The following is an 18599-nucleotide window of genomic DNA, read 5'->3' on the forward strand; positions in this document are numbered from 1 at the left end:
TAACGCACGCACGTGCGCAGCATCGTGTTTTTTGGTACCGTGGCGTAGCGCGCAAATGACACCGCTGACATTTCCCCACGGCACGCCCCGTGGCACTCGCGACCCCGGACGGCGTTCAACTCGCGCGCCCGGCTTCACCGCTGCGCACGATGCGCGAGCCGATCGCTCCGTCGACCTGTGCGTGACGTGCGCACACAAAGGGCTCAATGCCGTGCGCCACCATACATGGCGACACCCTCTTTGGAGTTTTCAATGTTTCATGTTTCTTATATTTTCTTGTTGTTGGAGGAATGCCCGAGTCGTGTTTTTCTTCTTCACGAGAGTCCTCCTGCGTAGGGATGTTAGGCAAAATTCCTTCGAGAGCAAAATGTTGTTTAGCTGCTGCTGCTGCTGCTGCTGTGTTGTTGTATGTGGGAGGAAACCCGAGTGCTTGGAGGAACCTCACGCACGTGAAAGAACACAAAGCACCACGTGGGCAAAGGTCACGAGGACTGCCGGATGCACCACCAACCCCAGGAGGCACCGCTGGTACCTGCAGGTGCCTGTCTGTCTCACTCAGGAGTCTGTCTCAATTCTTCTTCTTCGACGCCTCCACCCCACCAGCATCAAGCCGACCGTGTGAGTTTTTCTCGGCGAGTTTCTTCGTGAGGAGTTCACTCCAAGGGGGGTTCCGACAGGGCCTCAAGGTCAGCACCCTCGAATACCAATCACCACTCTCGTGTTGTTGTGAGCATGCTCACAAAGCCGTGGGACCCTTTAAGCTAAATTTTGTCATTTTTGTGTCCGCGGTGACTTCATATCGCCACAGACGTGTGTTGAGCAACAGCCCCGGGTCTGCCGAGTGATTTTGTTAAGGGGTGTGTATATATATATTTTTTTCGGTGAGGCTCACTGCGTGTTATGTCAAATATTCTCGCCAACCATTTATAAGTGAGCAAATTGTCAAATAACACGTGCTGACATGCCCCATGCCAAGGATAATAAAGCCATGCCGTTTATGAGATGGCTCGCGCGAGCAATGCTGATATCGCGTCTGTCAACGGGGACTTTCGTCCAGTGGAGAGGCACTCACCCGCCGTGACCTTTACAGGACACTGGCATGCCGGAATGTGCAGATGGATTTATAATTGCCATCACTTTCACACACTTCAACTTCGCACTATTTTGACTGCTTCAGATACCACTCGCTGCCAATGGTTAGCAAATGGCCGGGAATAACACCCGGGCCTTGCTTTCAGAGGCCCTTTCAGATGCGCTTCCGCGGCCGTCTGGAATGCTCTTCCCTCCAATATTAGGAAGTTACTGGAGCTATGCATTTTTAAAATGTAGATTGAAAACTCTTTTCTCTAGAACTGCTCTTTGTGTTTAGTTTGTTGTCCTTCCCCCGCACCTCCGATTAGCACGGTTGGCTGCGTAGGGTGCAAAGGAAGTTCAACGTCCGTACATACCCAGGTTACCGGGTTCATAGCACAGTGCACAAACCACTGCACCACCTCTCCCCCACGCTGCGCTATGGGAATTGTTCATGAGCGGGTAAAGAGGTCAAGGCCAACTCCTACTCATTAGTGGCCACCACACCACTGCATGAATATGTTCACCTCGTTATGGAGAGGCGATGCCCTTCTCTTCCACACTGGCTAGAAGGTAATGGAAGAAGTTGGAGCTTCGTGCATCCCCCCCCCCCTCTCGCAAGAAACCTGATAATCGACTGCCCGCGTTTCAAACTCCTTTGCTGATGCGTGCGCTGAATGAGCGTAGGGATAAAGAACATTTCTTAAGGTCTCCGCATAGCAATGCCGAGAGCTCCACACTCTGCATTGGGTGATGCTACACGACTGGATTTACCGTGAGTTCAAATCCCCCCGCCACTCCATCTGCGATCAATGTATCCATCATATCTCCGGTGGTAATGAAGCGAGTGACAACCCTGTGGGGAGCGCGACTGGTCCCCAGCATGCTAACGTGGAATTGCTGTGACTGGCTCACGGCCAACAATGTCAATGAATGCTGCCCCAATGCCCAATTAGTCAGGGAGACACTTGCAGTCGATTTCCACTTTTACGAGATATCAAATTAATATTTTGGAACCTCCATTCCAGCAGTTCCCAAACTGTGGTTCACGGAACTCTGCCGGAGGCTCCGCAAGGCAGCGGTAAGCGGTCCGTGGGACGGTTGCAGACACGGCCATTTAGAGTCGTTTTAATTTAGAAAATAACATTATTTGCGCATGACGGCCGGCTAAACATCGGTGGGTTGACCGTGACTGTCCATGGCTCTAGAAAGGTTGGAATCCACTGTCCGAGTCAATCGATGATGACGTTGGCTAATTCTTGACCGTAGCTCAGTTTGGCAACGACAACTCGCAGCATCACCGACGCAGAGTGCGTCACGCAGCCGTTCCTTCGAAGCCCATTTGAGAGGCGTCCGAATCTTACGAAACGCCGAATTGTGAACTCGCGGGATGAGCGATGCCGTGCGGCGAGAGTCGCCAAGCAGCGCGGACACGCGAGTCTCCCCGCGTCGCACTCCGCAAGCGACGTGCCCATGCACGGGCTTTTGCCATCTAAGCCTTGGGGGGCACCGTCGGGGGCCCATGCACGTGGTGCAGATTGTTCCGCTCAGACATGCCGACGTATGCTTTCACCGTTCACAATCCGTGTGGACATTCTTGATGATAGATTTAGGGGGGGAGGGAGAATTGCCCAGGATGTTTAGCTCATTTGTTGTTGTTGTAATCACGGCAAACACGTGCTCAGATTTAAAATGTAGTATAACTTCCTTCTGTGGCTGTGTCCCAGGCACACGTGACGTCCATGATGGGTGGACATCGACACCAGCCCTGCATCCCCCCCCCCGCCCCCCACTTCACCAACCTGCACTGACCAGTGTGGTGAAGTGTAATAATAATAATAATCCAAATGTACGAGGCGCATTCCATCCTAGGACCCCAATGCGCAATGCATGAAAATCAGGAAACAAAAACAGAGCCCAGGGCCAACCGACCGAACTGAAAATGGAAGGCCACTTCATAGAGATTGGGTTGTCAAAGCAGACTTGCATCTATCTACCGACTCCGATTGCCTGACTTCAAGTGGCACGGCGCTCCATAGCTTGGGTGCCACGCTAACAAAAGCACCGATCACCAAAAGAGCGCAACCCAGACCTGGCAGTGCTGAGCAGTTAGAGATCAGAAGATGTGAAGGATGTTGATGGAATGTGGCCAACAAGCCCCACGGTCGCAGTGACACGGGGGCAACATTCGTCCAGCATTGTACTGAGTTCGGGGTAGGGTTAAAGTTCTTATATGTATGAGGTTATCAACAAAACTGCAAGTTTCCGGACATCAGCAGCTGAGTCTGAGCATAGGAATTGATGCTATGTTCTCTGTAATACAGAGAGCATCACTTGTGAGTGTAGTCACGCAACTTCACGTGAGAAGAGGCACTCTCGGTTCAACAGTCGTGTGTAAATGAGGGATGCGTGTTTTTGTTTGCTGTGGTTGCCTGTTGTGGACAGCGGCTTCCCTGAAGAGAAACGTTCAAACGAGGTGGGGGTGGAGTTGGTTCACGACTCCATCAGTTCGTGCACTCAAAACGCTCGTTCACGGAAATTGGCCAAAACGTCCAAAATTGCAGGATTTCTCTGAAACGGAATCGTGAGACTAAGTGAAGCTTTTTTCTATCATTATCTTTGTTATAATAACTCAAATCAGGAAAAAAAAAAACTCAGCATGAGCTAATGCCTCATTGCAGATGGAGTTGTATTACTCGAGTCAGCGCAGTGGGAACCCATCCACCCTCATTAAGAGTGCCTGACCTCGTGTGTGCATGTTGGCCAGATAGACTGGGGCATAAAGAGATGTGCGAGTGTGTACACAGCAGCATCAAACAGATATCGCTCTGCACGCTCGGTTTGCGAGAGGGTTGTACATCGTGCGGACGAATCTATTTAATGGGCAGCAATTGGCACTAGATTATAACGTAGATGCAGGAAGTTAACTCGAAGAGTGAACAATGTAGCTGCAGAAGCAATATAATATATACACATCTATTTTTGTTCTCATCATACAGAATATGTTTTTAATGATAAGGATAAGAGGTAGTTCCCACGAGAACGAGCAGTGTAGGTGACGCTCAAAGGGAACGCAGTGTGTATTGCAGGACACAGTGAAGGAAATTGAATCAGAGATCATTGCTTGCAAAGCATGGATTTGAGGCAACTGAACTCAACTTTTTATTTTATTTTGCTAGGTAAGGCCCAACTGAGCTATGTAGCTCTTTTTCAGAAGAGACCAGGCCACAAATGATAGCTCAACGAAGTGGCTTATCATCATGTGGACATGTATAGCAGCCAAATACTCTGAAAGCACGATGTTGATTCTGAATGTGGAGGGAAAAACCGGAGGACCCGGAGAAAAATCCACGCGACCACAGGGAGAGAGAGAGACACGCAAACTCGAAATAAACAGCAGGCGTCAGGGTCGGGATCGAACCCACGACCTCCTCTATACCAGGCGAGGGAGTTTACATCTCCTAGCCACCGTGGTGCTCCAATAGTAAAAGAGTGAATGACGCCAATTATATTCTGTAGCTCATGGGAAAATGAATACGAAGTTGGTGGATAACATTGAGAGATCATTCCATTTACGCATTAGAGGGATTCGCAGCGGAAGCATTCTGTCCCATGTCACATTCAGGGTTTGCGTAGAAATACGTGTCTCTACACGAGCAGACGAGGAGAAAACATGACAGTCACTTCCCAAGACCAAATCATTTCCACCGAATACTTCCTGCACACCTCTCCAAACCGACCCCAGCAACACTCCCCGACAGCATCCTCCCCCACTCGCCCTTTACCTCCTCCACCCAACTGCCTTGGGAGTGGAGGGGTGGGGAGGTGAGTGGTGGGGAGGGAGTGGTGGGGTGGCCTTAACACCCAAGCAGTTTGCTGAAAATAATGCCCCAATTACCCCGAAACCCCGGTGGCTCTTCTGCCGCTCGCAGCCGCCCTCCTCCAGGAAGGTGACAATTTTTGGACCGGTCACAATCCCAGCCGCGGCCCACGTGCTCTCGCCGTGGTCACGTGACTCGTTGTGTGGCTGCTGAGACCCCCCCCCGCCCGCTCCCCATCCAGGACACACATCTGCCCGTCGGCTCGACGTTGTTTGTTCTCCCCCCCGGCCTCGTGAAGGAAGCTCGCAGGCTCCCAGCAATCTGCGGCAATCAAGGGCTTTTGGCTTCACGTCGAATGTCAGCAGATGTTCGCCGATACATCTTTTCCCTCCGATCTACGAATCAGCTCTCACTCCCAAAACGCCGAGTGTCCCTGCGTTTTGGAAAACGTAATTTTTTTTTTTATCTTTCCACATGTGGGGGAAAAGTTAATGGACATTTAATAGATTTAAAGTAGATTCTTGCTTGGTTTAGTAGTCTCTCCCACAGCTGTATAAACATATATGTACGCAACGCGCATATGCAACCTGTATAAATATGTCAACCTTTCGCTAACTTAAATGTTCACACCTTCCTACGCATCTTTTTCATTCTTAAAAAAACACGTGTTCAAATGTTAATTACATTTCAGAAATTGTGAGTTTGTCACCTGGATTTTAATTAATATAAAAGAGAATTCAAATTTAACCCCTCTGTTTAAGACTGAAACAGGGGGATTTCTTAACAATTCTGGCTGCTGGTGGTGGGTTTAACGATACGTTTATATTTGCCCGATATAACCCAAAAAAAATATGATGGATTATTAATTTTGCACCATAATTAAAAGCAAAAGCATTTCAAAGCCAGTTAAACGTGGAGTCATTTTATCAAACACAGACAACGAAACATTAAAATGCAAATGTAATATAATTTTACGAAATTGATAAATAATACTTACGTGACGTAACTATCTGCCCATGTGCGTTTTATGGGACCAATATTTTTTTAGACTACGGCCATTTCAGTGGCACTGAAAGATCAAATAGATCTTTATAATAGCATCACGCACACGTATTCGCAGCAGGGAGGTGGATCTCACAAACACATGCCGGAATGTGTGACTTGAAATAAAATCAAGACTCTACGTAGCATGCTGAGGTTGTGAGTGACAGAGAACGGTATTCAGACGCACGCATATCCCCGCAAACGTATGTCCCTTGCAATTTAACTCATCACTCGACTGCTTTACTCATTCACGCCACATCGGTGCGGTGCACGGCATCTGTGCTATATTTAAACACATTGCTACCTGCCCTACTCGGTGAAAACGTTCCCACTCGAGGTGAAAAACAGGCGGGGGAAATGTGCCGATTTCATCAGTCGCTGCTCAAGATCGTTCAAGTTCACGTCTCCTCTCTCTGCCCAACTCTCATGGCAGCCACGAGACCCACTCCTAATGCACACCAACATTACCTTTTGTGGCCGCCTTAGCCCGTGAACCACAGCCTGCCAAGGAATCCCAGTGGCTGGCAAGACAAAACGCGGCGGGCGTGGTTGTGACGAGCAACGCTTCACGCGCTGTGCCAGCCATAGCAGCGCGCTCGCCAACAGCGGCTCCCCAGATCGGTCGGCAAAAAATGTGGCCCATGCCGACTGAAGTGGACCAGGTCACCAGCGGTGTTGTGAATCAGTGCCGCGCCGCGCCTCTCCACCGGGAGAGAAAGCGCAGGATGAGTGGGCTGATGCCACCGTCACCTCCTTCGCTCGCTCAACAATTGGGATTTCAAAAATTCGTCGCCACCGTCATCGTTGGCCATGGCCGATCCACTGCTGGATGAAGGCCACCCCAAGTCACCAGCATCTCTCAGCAATGAAATCATTGCTGAATAAAAAACTAAATTTTTCTCACCAATTTCCCGACGAAATGGAGCTTATCAGCACAGTGAGGTGTTCCTGCCTTGGTAAGCACAGTCAGTGGTTTGTTGTGAGGCCAAGGCCACGCCGGTTGCCTGCAGTGTGTCAAGCCTCTCATCCCACACACTGCGAGCCGGCCTTGGTGCAGCCATCCCATTCCTGCAGCCCTTCACCCTCCTCCTCTCTTCCCAACCCCCCTGAGGACGAGTGTTCGACGCTGGGAGCCCTCAACTCACCGGGAGGGAGTCTAAACACGGCTGGTGTTGGCGGTCAGGATGCAGTGTGAAAAAAAATCACACGCTGTGTTTTCGACTGAGCAAAGGGTAACCACAAATAAACGATGGACCGTGCTGAGATAAAATAAAACAATTTTATTTTCCTCTTTTGTTAAACAAATCCAAGTGGTTTAGCGAGGTGAGTGATGTCACCGCACAAGTGTCTCATTGCCAGTGACCCCATGATGTCATGATTGGTTCCAGGGCTGGCCTTGTCAAAGGGAGTAGCAATCAATGACACTGCTGCTGCTACCCAGCAGGCCTTTGGCCTGGGCTCAACTCGAAAATCCTTGGGATAATCAGAATGGAGAATATTTATTTAGTTATGTATTTATTTATTTATTTATACTGTCGGAGGAATCCGATGAGCTTCAAATCTCTTTTTCACAGATGTCCAGTCGGGGCGGTGTAAGAGCGTTACGACACCAATCAATGCAAGCACACGGTAGAAGTACAAAGGACATGTAAGGCCAACAAATCAACTAAAAACGTACAAATCTTGACTTAAAGCTTTCGTGACTGCAGGAATTCATATTCTTGGGTCTTTCGGCAAAGTCACGTAGATAGGTTCAAAGAAAATAACAAAAAACTACGACGTTTCGATCGCAACACAAGCAATCGTCAAAGAGCGCACAAATTCAACGAAACCATCCCCATCCTACCAGGCAAAGCCCACTCAGGTATTATGGCAGGGTGGGAATGTCCCCGGGACATTGCGCCTGCGTGTGACGAGCCGTGCAAGAAGAGGGAGGCATCACGGCGGCATCGGCCCCGCGGAGCAGGGAGACCCAGGGGTGTTGAAGGTGCACGACGGGCTATGGAAATGCGCTGGACCAGCCCATCACCACACGGTACATTTAGATTTCTAGGAAACATCAACAAAGGGGAAGCCCAAAGGACAGGACACGTGGCCAATTAAACCGATATCCATATTGCTGCAATTATAACACAGAGCTCTAGCCGTTGCGGTGGATGTTTTTTTTTTTTACGCAGATACTCGCAAACACCCACCGAGAGAGAGGGACCGGTGGGGACGCTGCTGTGGCCTCTGCATTCAGCAGTGCAGTGAAATAACTGCAGCACGTTGGCATCTGGCGTGCAGCAGCAGGTTGAGGAACGCGGTACCACATCGCTTTGTGAAGCAGGATGACTAACAGTGTCCACCCACACGCAGTTAATTGACTCGTGATAAAGACAGCGGGGCTGGCTTTTGATTTCCTGTGAATCCTTTGAACCGCTCGTTTCAAAGATAAATTTTGCCAGATGTAGTGAAGTCTCTGCGGGCCACGTGGCGTGCGAGTTCCTGCACATAGCAGCATCTCGTTATGATGATTACGCCAATGCCTCGCCATTAATGTAAACTTGTGACGCACACACACAGTTTGTATTTATTTTGAAGCCCTTTGTCAATCGAGTCGTAGATGAAAGCCTCCAAATGTCGAATTGCTCATGCGGGTGGTTTGACTATGCTATTAAACTATAAACATGTTTTTTTATTTACCAGTGAAGGCCCACTGAGCTTTGTAGCTCTTTTTCAGAAGCAACCTGGCCACAAATGATAGCTCAACGAAGTTGGTTATCACGTGGCTATTTATAGCAGCAGCCAAATGCTCCAAACGCGCGTTGATTAAAATGCGGAGGGAGCAACCGGAGGACCCGGAGGAAAATCACCACCACGGGGAGAGAGACACGGAAACTCCAAATATGCAGCAGGCGTCAGGGTCGGGATCGAACCCACGACTCGCTGTATACCAGGCGAGGTAGTTCACATATATCCACCTTGCAGGGCCCAGAACTGGTTTAGATATGACATGCCATTGATGTTCTAGCCGTGACCAGGAATCAGGTTCCCAGCGAAGAGCACATTCCGCTGCTCAACTGCTCTCCCCGACGCAGCAACACATCAATTGTGTATGAGAGTCATCGCCGTCAACCATGATCTGTCCGCTGCTGGATGAAAGGCATCGGCCATACCTCAGCAATCCATCTAGCTCCTGCACAACGCACACACACACACCGATATCATGGCTCCATCTCCGCAGCGCGCTCCCTTCGAGCTGCCACTCTCTGTCCGTTCGTGTTGACCCCTGGCCACGATCCCAACTGTGGTGTCTCTGACTTGCATTGATTGCCGAGCCATCGCTTCTCTGTCGCTCAATCTAATTCCCAGCGCGCACACCTCCACGCGTCTCCTCCTCACACCGCGGGTCTCTCCCATCGAGGCTCATTGGTATCTTGCTTTTTGTGATCAGAGCCGGTTTTCCAAAAATACTCCGACCTTACGCTCACTCACCTTTCCACACAGTTGATCACCTGGATCCAGTGGTGTCTCTCCACCAACTATCTCCATCTATATCGTGGACTCCTTCTTTGCTCCCAATTATAGCCTGGAGCATAACTAAGCTGCCTTATTTTTAGTGTACCTGTCTGTGCGAACAAGCCACCCGTCGCTGCAGGCTTTTTATTTTTTTTCTTGTGGAGAATCAACAGACACCTTTCCCCAACATTGGCTATCTCTGGTAAGCAGCGCCTTCAAAAGGGGCGAGCGCTAAAGCCATGAGAGGCATGCGTTGCACGCCGTGGCAGTGCGCGCCAGGCAGAGCTGACCCGCGATATGCCTCCATGCGCTCACGGCAACCGGGAGACGTCGACCACCGCGGCGTGAGCACGCGGCACACGCGATGGCGCATTCTGACATTTGAATGTGTTTACGCCAGCGATGGAAAAGTACGTCAGAGGAAATTCTCCAGCGCGCATTATTCAAGACAAATCTCTCTGCGTGGTTTCGCGTCGTCTAATGGAGCATCGCCGCCGGACGCTTTTATAGCGTCGTGCGAAAAGTCAAACGCCGGCGAACGAAGCACAAACACGAAAATCAACGATGTTTATGGGCACAAGCATCGGTTGGGCATGCGGATTGTCAAAGTTTGTGTGTTCAGAGAGGCTGAAGAGAAAGCATTGTCACATGAGTCTAGGTCGGCGGTTCTTCACCTTTACTGCAGCATGCACCCCGTTCGTTCTCAATCGTCAAGAGAAATGTACAATGTTACTAACTACGTCGGGGTTTCATGGAAAAAAAAGGATGTTGTACTTACGTGCCCGTGCTTAATTTGTGTTTCGATAATTACTTTCTAAAAAAAATCTGGCCGTGTCTCGCTACCCCCAGAAAGGGCATCTCGCACGCCCTGTGGGTGCGAGACGCACACCAGGTTAAGAAGAAGAAGCACTGCTCTGGATGACATGCGCCTGCAGCGTGCGTGCGAGGTCTCCTCCTCGTGTGGCCCTGCATTCACCAGCCACACTGTGGCCCATCAGCGAGGAGGTCCCCGCCCACCCACCCAGGTGCTGCCCCCCCCCCATTTGCCTCATTACCCCCCACACACACTCCGTTGGTCCATACTTCTCCCCAGGTTAAAATCCTGGAGGGAGAACAAATAAACACGTCCTGCGTTTGATAGCACCGGTTTAAACATTGACCCCCTCCCCTACCGCTTCTCTAAGTAACTCCAAATCGAGCGGTGATTAATTCATTTTCGCAGGGCACCAGAAGACCTCGTCGCCCTTTTACCTTTTAAAAGCTTTCGCCAGGTGACAGATGAAACGAGGCACTTAATGTGTGCATCGATGTGGTCGCAAACGCGTGGGCCTCAATCCCCGCCCGGTGTGATTTGCAAACAATTGTTCCAGCAGCCTCGCGTAATTATTCAAGGGGCGGGAGGAGGGGAGACATTGGCAGGTTTGGTTACTCATGCCCCCTCGGGCACACGTTAGCTAAGCTTTTCTCCAGCCAGCAGCTAAACTATTGGGTTGCCTCCTCTTGTTATTAAAACAAGCCGTTAAATGTGACAAGTTGAGCAGGATCAGTCTGAAATTACAACTCCCCGTCACGTCTTTGTTGAATTGGGAGAAAAATGGCACTTCGCAGAAGAGGGAATGAGCAGACACACAGACACACACAGACACACAGACACACACAGACACACACACACACAGACACACACACAGAAACACACAGACACACAGACACACAGACACACACACACACAGACACACACACACAGACACACACACACAGACACATACACACACAGACACACACACACAGACACACACACACAGACACACACACACAGACACACACACACACGCACGTGCGTCATCGGGTGACCTGCTCGCAGTGTTCAAGGTGAAGACCACGGCTGCCGTCAGTGGCGAGATTTATCTAAACTGGCCCTGCGCCCATGTCCCTCTTTATGAACCCATACTGGCCACGCGTGGTTGAAGTACAGTCAAACGACCCCATCACCGACGTTGCCGGGAAGCCTTCATCGAGCGGTATATTGACAAAGGAATGGAAATTATTCTTCGAATCAGATTGCGATTATATTTATAGTTGTAAATAATATTTTAAACTGTCCTACTTTTGCACAGTGGATAGAAGAATGGCGGCGAACCTCCAATTTCTCTCACCACATGAGGTCTAATTGGACTAGAAGGCAATAAGAGATTAGACCATTATCCAATTTCGTAATCCGAAATAAAATGTTACGCACTGAGTTGTGAGCGGGGTTTTTTGCTCGACGCTACTGTTGAACATCCAAAAGAAAAGAAAATATTAGGTTTTTTTTTTACATTCTCTAAGACTCTTTATCATAAAGTGTCTGCATTTGTAATGTTGGGTCAAATCCTTAATGGGTGTTTTCACGCGGAGGAAACGTTTAGCACCTGGGAAAAAGGCCACACTCCTGAGGGGACAACCCTCGACATTGCCACCCAACAGCCGACCACTGCAACATCACCCCTCGTGCCACCCCGAGTGTGCCAGGCCACGGTGGCGCCAACGTGACCCACGAACCCCGCTTCCACAGCAGCGGACTCCCTTGCCACTGCCGGTCCTTCACGAGGGACACGAAACAGTTTCAATCCCACGAATGCTTCTGAGGTGAAATGGTGAATTATGTCAGCGTCTAACCGGGGCGTTCGTTTCCACATGTGGCGGTAAAGGCATTTCACTTGGTCCCCAAAGTGTCATGAAAATTCGTTTGCGAGTCGTGGTCATAATGGATGGTTGGCGAGAGTGAGCTGTTTCCATCATCGTCGACTGCGGCGATGAGCGCTAATGTTTTTCCCATGCCTGCGCCGGGGCTCACGTTCCAGACCCACCGACGACGTGGACGGGACGCGTACATTAGACAGGTAATGTTTCTGACGGGGGTTAGAGTTCATGGCTGTCAAAATTCTGCAACAACAAAAAATACACAGTGGGTGTTGATGGATAAGCAACCCTAATGTTCTTTGGAACGGTTGGCAGCATGAAATTACTTTTGGGAAAAATGAGTAAAGATATTAAATATATATGGAATGCATGGCACTGAATTACCCCCCACCCCCCAATGCAGAACGCTCCATATCTCTGGGAGCGGCTGTAAAGCTCAGTGGAGCAAATTCGTTCAGGAATAGGCGAGCTTGAACAACAGGAGGTTTGCAATTTGTTTCGCACAGCCACTTAGCGATGTTGCTGGAAACCACTGTGGAATGTCCTCTGTTGCAAAGTGAATGTCGTGTCACGCCTCATCATCCACAGGCCTTTGCGAAGTCATGCAATTGTCAACATGTATTACTTTGTGAATTCCCAATTTGAATATTACTTGTAATTCATACTAAGACTGCCCGCCTATTAACATGATTATCTAAAGCTCCTTTACAAAAGAAATAGTGTATTCAATGCCGCACTGTGTCGTGTATACCCAGCATGCAGTATTTGAGCAACGTTTGATGATTTTACTCTTAATTCAAACGAGTTAATGCAAGTTTGTAAAGTCAGTTTCGGACAAATCTCACTTACTGCGGAGGTAATATTCCATATCAGTTATTCCTCGGAACTCGGGGAAATATTCATATTTAATAATAATAATATCACTCCCTGGAGGTGCCGTGACTGGCAGAGCGCGTCGGGAAAGTAGGTTGAAGGAACATGGGGGGCATGGCTGGCCTCAATCAGTGAATGCGAGTGTCGTGAACAGACAGTGGAGGTTTCCCGAGTATGCGCTGCATTTCACAATCGTTGAAGCAGAGTGCTCTCTCTCTCACACGACGCCGCGACATTGATTTGGAATGGCCTGGCTCACGTGCACTGTGCTGGCGTGTGTAAAAAGAAACGCGGCTAGACATGCATGCGATCTACCTGTACGTTCGTAGAATGAATGATGGCTGGCAGAGCTATTGAGTACGCAGGCGGTGCAACTGCGCCGCGGTTCCCAGGGCATGGGGGGGGGGGCTCAGGCGCCGGGCTGAGAAGAGAGGGGACATTGGACAGGGAAGGCCCCATTTCATTCAAAAACTAAGCAATTGTTTTTAATGTATTTTACCAGGTGAGGTCAACTGAGCTATGCAGCTCTGTTTTATAAGCGATCTGGCCACAAATGATAGCTCATGTGGAAATGCATGGCAGCCAAATACTCTAAACGCGTGATGTTGATTCTAAATGTGGAGGAGGAAACCCGGAGGATTTTGATAAAAATCCACGCGACCACCGGGAGAGAGACACCGCCAACTCCAAATATACAGCAGCAGCAGGCGTCAGGGTCGGGATCGACCAAACCCACGACCTCCTGCACACCAGGCGAGGTAGTTAACATCTCCTCGCCATGGGGGCGCCCCTTGCCCCAGGAGCCGGGCCCACGCCAGGCGCGCGGGGGGGGAGGGTTGGGAGGAAGGGGGCAGCAAGAGGGAAGAATGACAAGGATTCTGCGAATCGTCCGTGCCGAGCGTGGGGACGCGAAGCGGCACAGGAAGAGTGCAGAGTGCAGGGGGCCATCGCGGCGCGGGCTGCACGCCGCCCGCTATTCCTGGGCACGCGTCGACGCCCCTAATGCAATCGGCTTTTGCCTGTTTAACAAGCGCGCCGCCAAACAAGGATATCGGCCTATAGATTGCAACAACATCCACTTTCATAATGTTGCCCTCATAGCCATAAAACACTAACAAGAGACTTTTTATAGCCGCGAAGTGGGACATACATGCCGGAAAGTATATTAAGTGGCTAAAGAGCCTTTAATGTCAGATATAAATAGCCTAAAGTGCCTTTAATAGGTTACATATATAACGGTACTTAAATTGTCTGAAACGCAAGAGCGAATGCCGGACAAATAGCAGGCACTGTGCATTGCATTTGATATTGTATTTTCATGGTAAGCAGTTCAATTAGAATCTATACATTTAATCGGTTTCCATTAACAAGTGAATTGTATTCGGTGCCATCAGGTGAGATGACTAGAGAGAGTGTGAACCACAGCGGCTCTAATACCGATCAGCACCAACCGTGACCATCGCTCCTCTAGAATTAGCAATAACAATTATAATAAGTTACAGCCAAATGTCAATCCACTGCAAGATGATGGCCTCCCCACAGCGTGTGTATCAGTCATGGGAGTTGTTTGATGTTTACTTCCTCGCCTGGTATGCAGGAGGTCGTGGGTGACATCCTGACGCCTGCTGTATACTTGGAGTTTGCGTCTCTCTCCGTGGTCGCGTGGATTTTTCTCCGGGGCCTCCGGTTTTTCCCTCCACATTCAGAATCAACATCACGCGTTTAGAGTATTTAGCTGCTAAACATTTCCCCACGATAAGCCACTTCGTTGAGCTATCGTTTGTGGCCAGGTCGCTTCTGACAAAGAGCGGCATAGCTTAGTGGCCATTACCTGGCAAAATACATTAGTTTAGTATAGTTGGTCATGTTGGTCAGTTTGGATTTGTGAAAGGGGGGCCGTGGCTGAGATTGAAACCCAAGGAACTGGGTTCCCCACCTCCACTTTGGGGTTGAATATCTGAATTCCATTTTGCGCAGGAAGTCAATATCGGACATAATGTCCCTGCGATGCGAATGTGGAATTGCTACCACTGGCCCAGGGCTGTCAGTTTATGAATTGACAGCCAATGCATAGACGGTTACTTTCTGAAGTCTGTGTTGCTTTATCTAGGATGCATATTTCAGTGTACACTGTAATTATTTTATGACCATCAGCCGTAAACTGCGCACACGTTCCTGAGTTTATTTTTGCGGAGCTATTTAACATTTTTCTTCTCCTTCCAAATAAATATGCAAAATTATTGGCACCTAAGCAGAAAGCACTGCTCTCCGATGTAGCTGCACGTAAGATACGAGCATCAAGGGGCGTTAAGGATCAATCTTACCAAAATCTAGTGACTGAAAAAATACCTGTGCAGGTAATAAATTAATCTCTGCTTAAGTGAAAAATACAGAGTTTGACCTAAAAAAATGTTTCCTTTTGCGTGTCTTCGATGCGCTGTTGTCTAACTTAATACGATGATATTATATCATGGGACTTCCTTTGCCAGTACCAAAATATGAGAATAGTGTCTTCTGGTCTAACACCGTTTTGAGACGGGGCTCAAAAGAAAGCTGTCTCTGGTGTGGACCAATCAGTTTCAATGACAATGCATGTATTATCAGAGTATGTTTTTTGTTTGCATTCTGACCACAAGCATTGTGGTTAAAGCAGACATGATTCCTTGTAAAATGTTTCAGTTTGGTGTTTTAACATCTTAACACCTGTTTGTTGCCAGAAAAAAATAGGAAACCCTATTCTCACGAGTATATTACTCTTCTTAACCACACACGACCCTAGCTAATGTCCGCAAGACTGCGGACATGAGTAAGATCACTGATAGACGTATAGGGGACGGGCTGATGTCGTGGACAAGATAAAGGGACCTCCACTCTGTCTCACCTGCATCCGGCCGCGTATAAGATGAGGTGCGTGCCGTGAACGTCTGCGTATTCATGAATACGGTTCGCGTTGGGGCTTTCAATTGATGAATGGCAGGGTGGTGGGGGGGGGTATGCGGGGGATTTTTTCCAACCGAGTGGTCACCGAGTTGGGAAGCGAAGCAGCTGTTGTGCTGTTCACACAGCGGCCCGCGTGCAGCTGCTACGAGAGGCGGGCGGTTTCGCTGTGAGTGCGACTTCGTGATGCGGCGCGGAGGAGCGAGCGTCGCTGTTAAGAGGCGCCTGGTGCACGAGACCGCGACGAGGCAGCCCCTGACTCTCGTGAGACTCTTCCCCGAGGAATACTATTGTAAAGCGAGCTCGCCTATTTGAACCGTACATCCTGCAAATACTGTTCAAACAAATACACGAATACCTTTTTTTGGTCATTAAAAAAGCAAACTTCCAGTAATTTAAACCCCATCTGCCGTATTTGATCTAGGGAATATTACACACACTTTCAAGACTCCAAAGCACAGTTTTGCGTCTTCCCCGGGTCTCGCCCTGTGTTTATGAAAACGCCACATCAGTGGCTGGCGTGATGCAAACCAGCACGCGCGCAGCCCGGCATTGGCGCGCGTGCGTGCCACCCGCGTGCCCGCGCGCGTGCGTGCGTGCCACCCGCGTGCCACCCGCTCGCGTGCGTGCCACCCGCGCGCGTGCGCGTGTCTCCCACGTGCGTGCCCGTGCCACCTACGTGCCCAGACGCGTGGGTGCTATCCGCGTGTGTGTGTGTGCCCGTGCCACCCGCGTGCCACCCGCGTCTGATTGATTCGCAGCACTTCCAAGGTGCCTCGCGCGCGTGGCCTCCTCTAAGGGTGGCGGGGGGGGGATCAAACGGAACAACATCCGCTGTGGCAGGGGTAAGAGCCCTATTCATAGGCACCGACGTCACATTCTGTCGTCACGGCCCCGTTCCCACGCTGGCACGGGGCTGCTTTTGCTAAATGCGGCACCGCTGTTGGCATCCCGCGACCTTTGCGATGGGATGGAATACGCGACGCAAACTTGAAAACCACGTGAATAACAATCAGTGTCGAGCCAATGTGAAAACGACCAAACACTGCGTCTGTTATTGTTCATCGTGGCAAATTTAATATCCTACATGCGCTGGATACGTTGTATAGAACTGCATGATTTCACTAACATTTTCACTGTTCATTTATCCTGCGTTGATTAATGCATTTTCCAAGCATGGGCTTTCCCGACGGTGGGGATTGTTACATTCAACGAGATCGTGTTACCCACGAACACGCTCGAACGGAATTGATTAGCACCGGTGGCTCACTTCTCGTTGAGACTCAAGTGCAGTGTCTGTAAATCAAAGACATTTACAATTGCTCGCAGCTGCGGTCTATTTGCCTGCTCCGGGAAGCCATCGCCAAGGCTAGAGTTTCAGAGTGCAGTATAAACACCGACTATAAAAGGACAAAACATCGCCCGACAATGTATAACAAACATGGAAGATGTCGCAGGGCATACACGTGAACGCAACCACGTCTATAAAACAGCGTACGCACTACAGTCAGTAAATTCGCGTGCAATACTTTATAAGGTAGCTCGTTGCTGTTTCGGAGAATTATACATAAATTAAGATGTAACAAAAATGAGGTTGTTTTGTATGCTGTGATAAACAGAACAGAAAGATCTCGGCGTTACGACTGACTGATACTCGCCAGAGTTCATCACGAAGTAAGTCTGCATCAGTTGCATTTGAGGCCCCGTTGTTTGGACCGCTAATCTTTCGCTATGATTGCCCCTTGGGTTGCTGCCACCTCGTCCTCGTGAGCACGCACGCACGGGCACGTGAGCACGCATCAGCTCCCTGTACCAGGCACGAGAAACGAACTATTCCACCTGGAGGGCAAGGGGGGAACTTTCACCTTTTTGAGGTCACCGTCCAGTGTCGGCGGTGGCGACAGACTCGTTGGTCAGTCGACGTCTGCAGCTGACGCCGCGAGGGTCACGTGACGCCGCGAGGGTCACGTGTCGCCGTGCGGGGACGATCCCCACACTTCGCCCCTTGGCTCGCGGGTGAACAATCTGCGGCCACTCCGCGGTGGTGGTGGCGATGTCAATCGGGCAATGGTCTGCCCTGGCCTGGCTTGGCCCCTTAGCCTGGCGTCTCTCAATGTCTTGCTTGGTGACACTGCGTAGGCGGTCGTGCACGATTGCGAATAACAGCAACAAACTCCACACACTCAACAGCGCGTGTTGAGCCTAAAAAGGAAATCAAATATAGGCGACGATTCGGGCAACGGACCTTCTTCTTCACATCACACGAATGTTTGTTGATGTTTAGTTTCCATCCGAAGTTTTTCATTTTTATTTTACCAGGTAAGGCCCACCAAGCTATGTAGCTCTTTTTCAGAAGCAACCTGGCCACAAATGATAGCTCAACGAAGTGGCTCATCACGTGGATATTTATAGCAGCCAAATACTCTGAAAGCACGTCTAGCAATATGGAGGGGAAAAACCGGAGGATCCGGAGAAAAATTCACTCAATCACGGGGAGAGACACGCAAACTCCAAATATACAGAGGTCCGGGTCGGGATCGAACCCACGACCTCCAGCAAAACATGCGAGAGAGTTAACATCTCACCACCGTGGCACCCATCCAGTTGCTACAAAAAGTACAAACAGTAGCAACTGGACGAAAACACATTTTGCAGAAATGGTTTAGAAGCGTA

At 49.7% G+C, this 18599-nt stretch overlaps 1 protein-coding gene across 8 annotated transcripts in view; it reads right to left on the reverse strand.

Moving 5' to 3' along the window:
* Window positions 1-18599, reverse strand: part of SEMA3F (semaphorin 3F) — a 377495-nt gene that overhangs the window by 202349 nt on the left and 156547 nt on the right. The window contains exon 1 of one of the 8 annotated variants that reach the window (XM_078609411.1): window positions 13305-13463. The exons of the other annotated variants lie outside the window; for them this stretch is intronic. Within the exon in view, the coding sequence (XP_078465537.1) occupies window positions 13305-13448 (144 nt within the window). The 5' untranslated portion in view covers window positions 13449-13463. Of the gene's footprint in view, window positions 1-13304; window positions 13464-18599 lie in introns of those variants that run through there. 8 annotated transcript variants of the gene reach the window in all.

This window comes from Lampetra planeri, chromosome 32 (assembly GCF_965212315.1).
Source record: "Lampetra planeri chromosome 32, kcLamPlan1.2.h2, whole genome shotgun sequence".
NCBI lineage: Eukaryota > Metazoa > Chordata > Hyperoartia > Petromyzontiformes > Petromyzontidae > Lampetra > Lampetra planeri.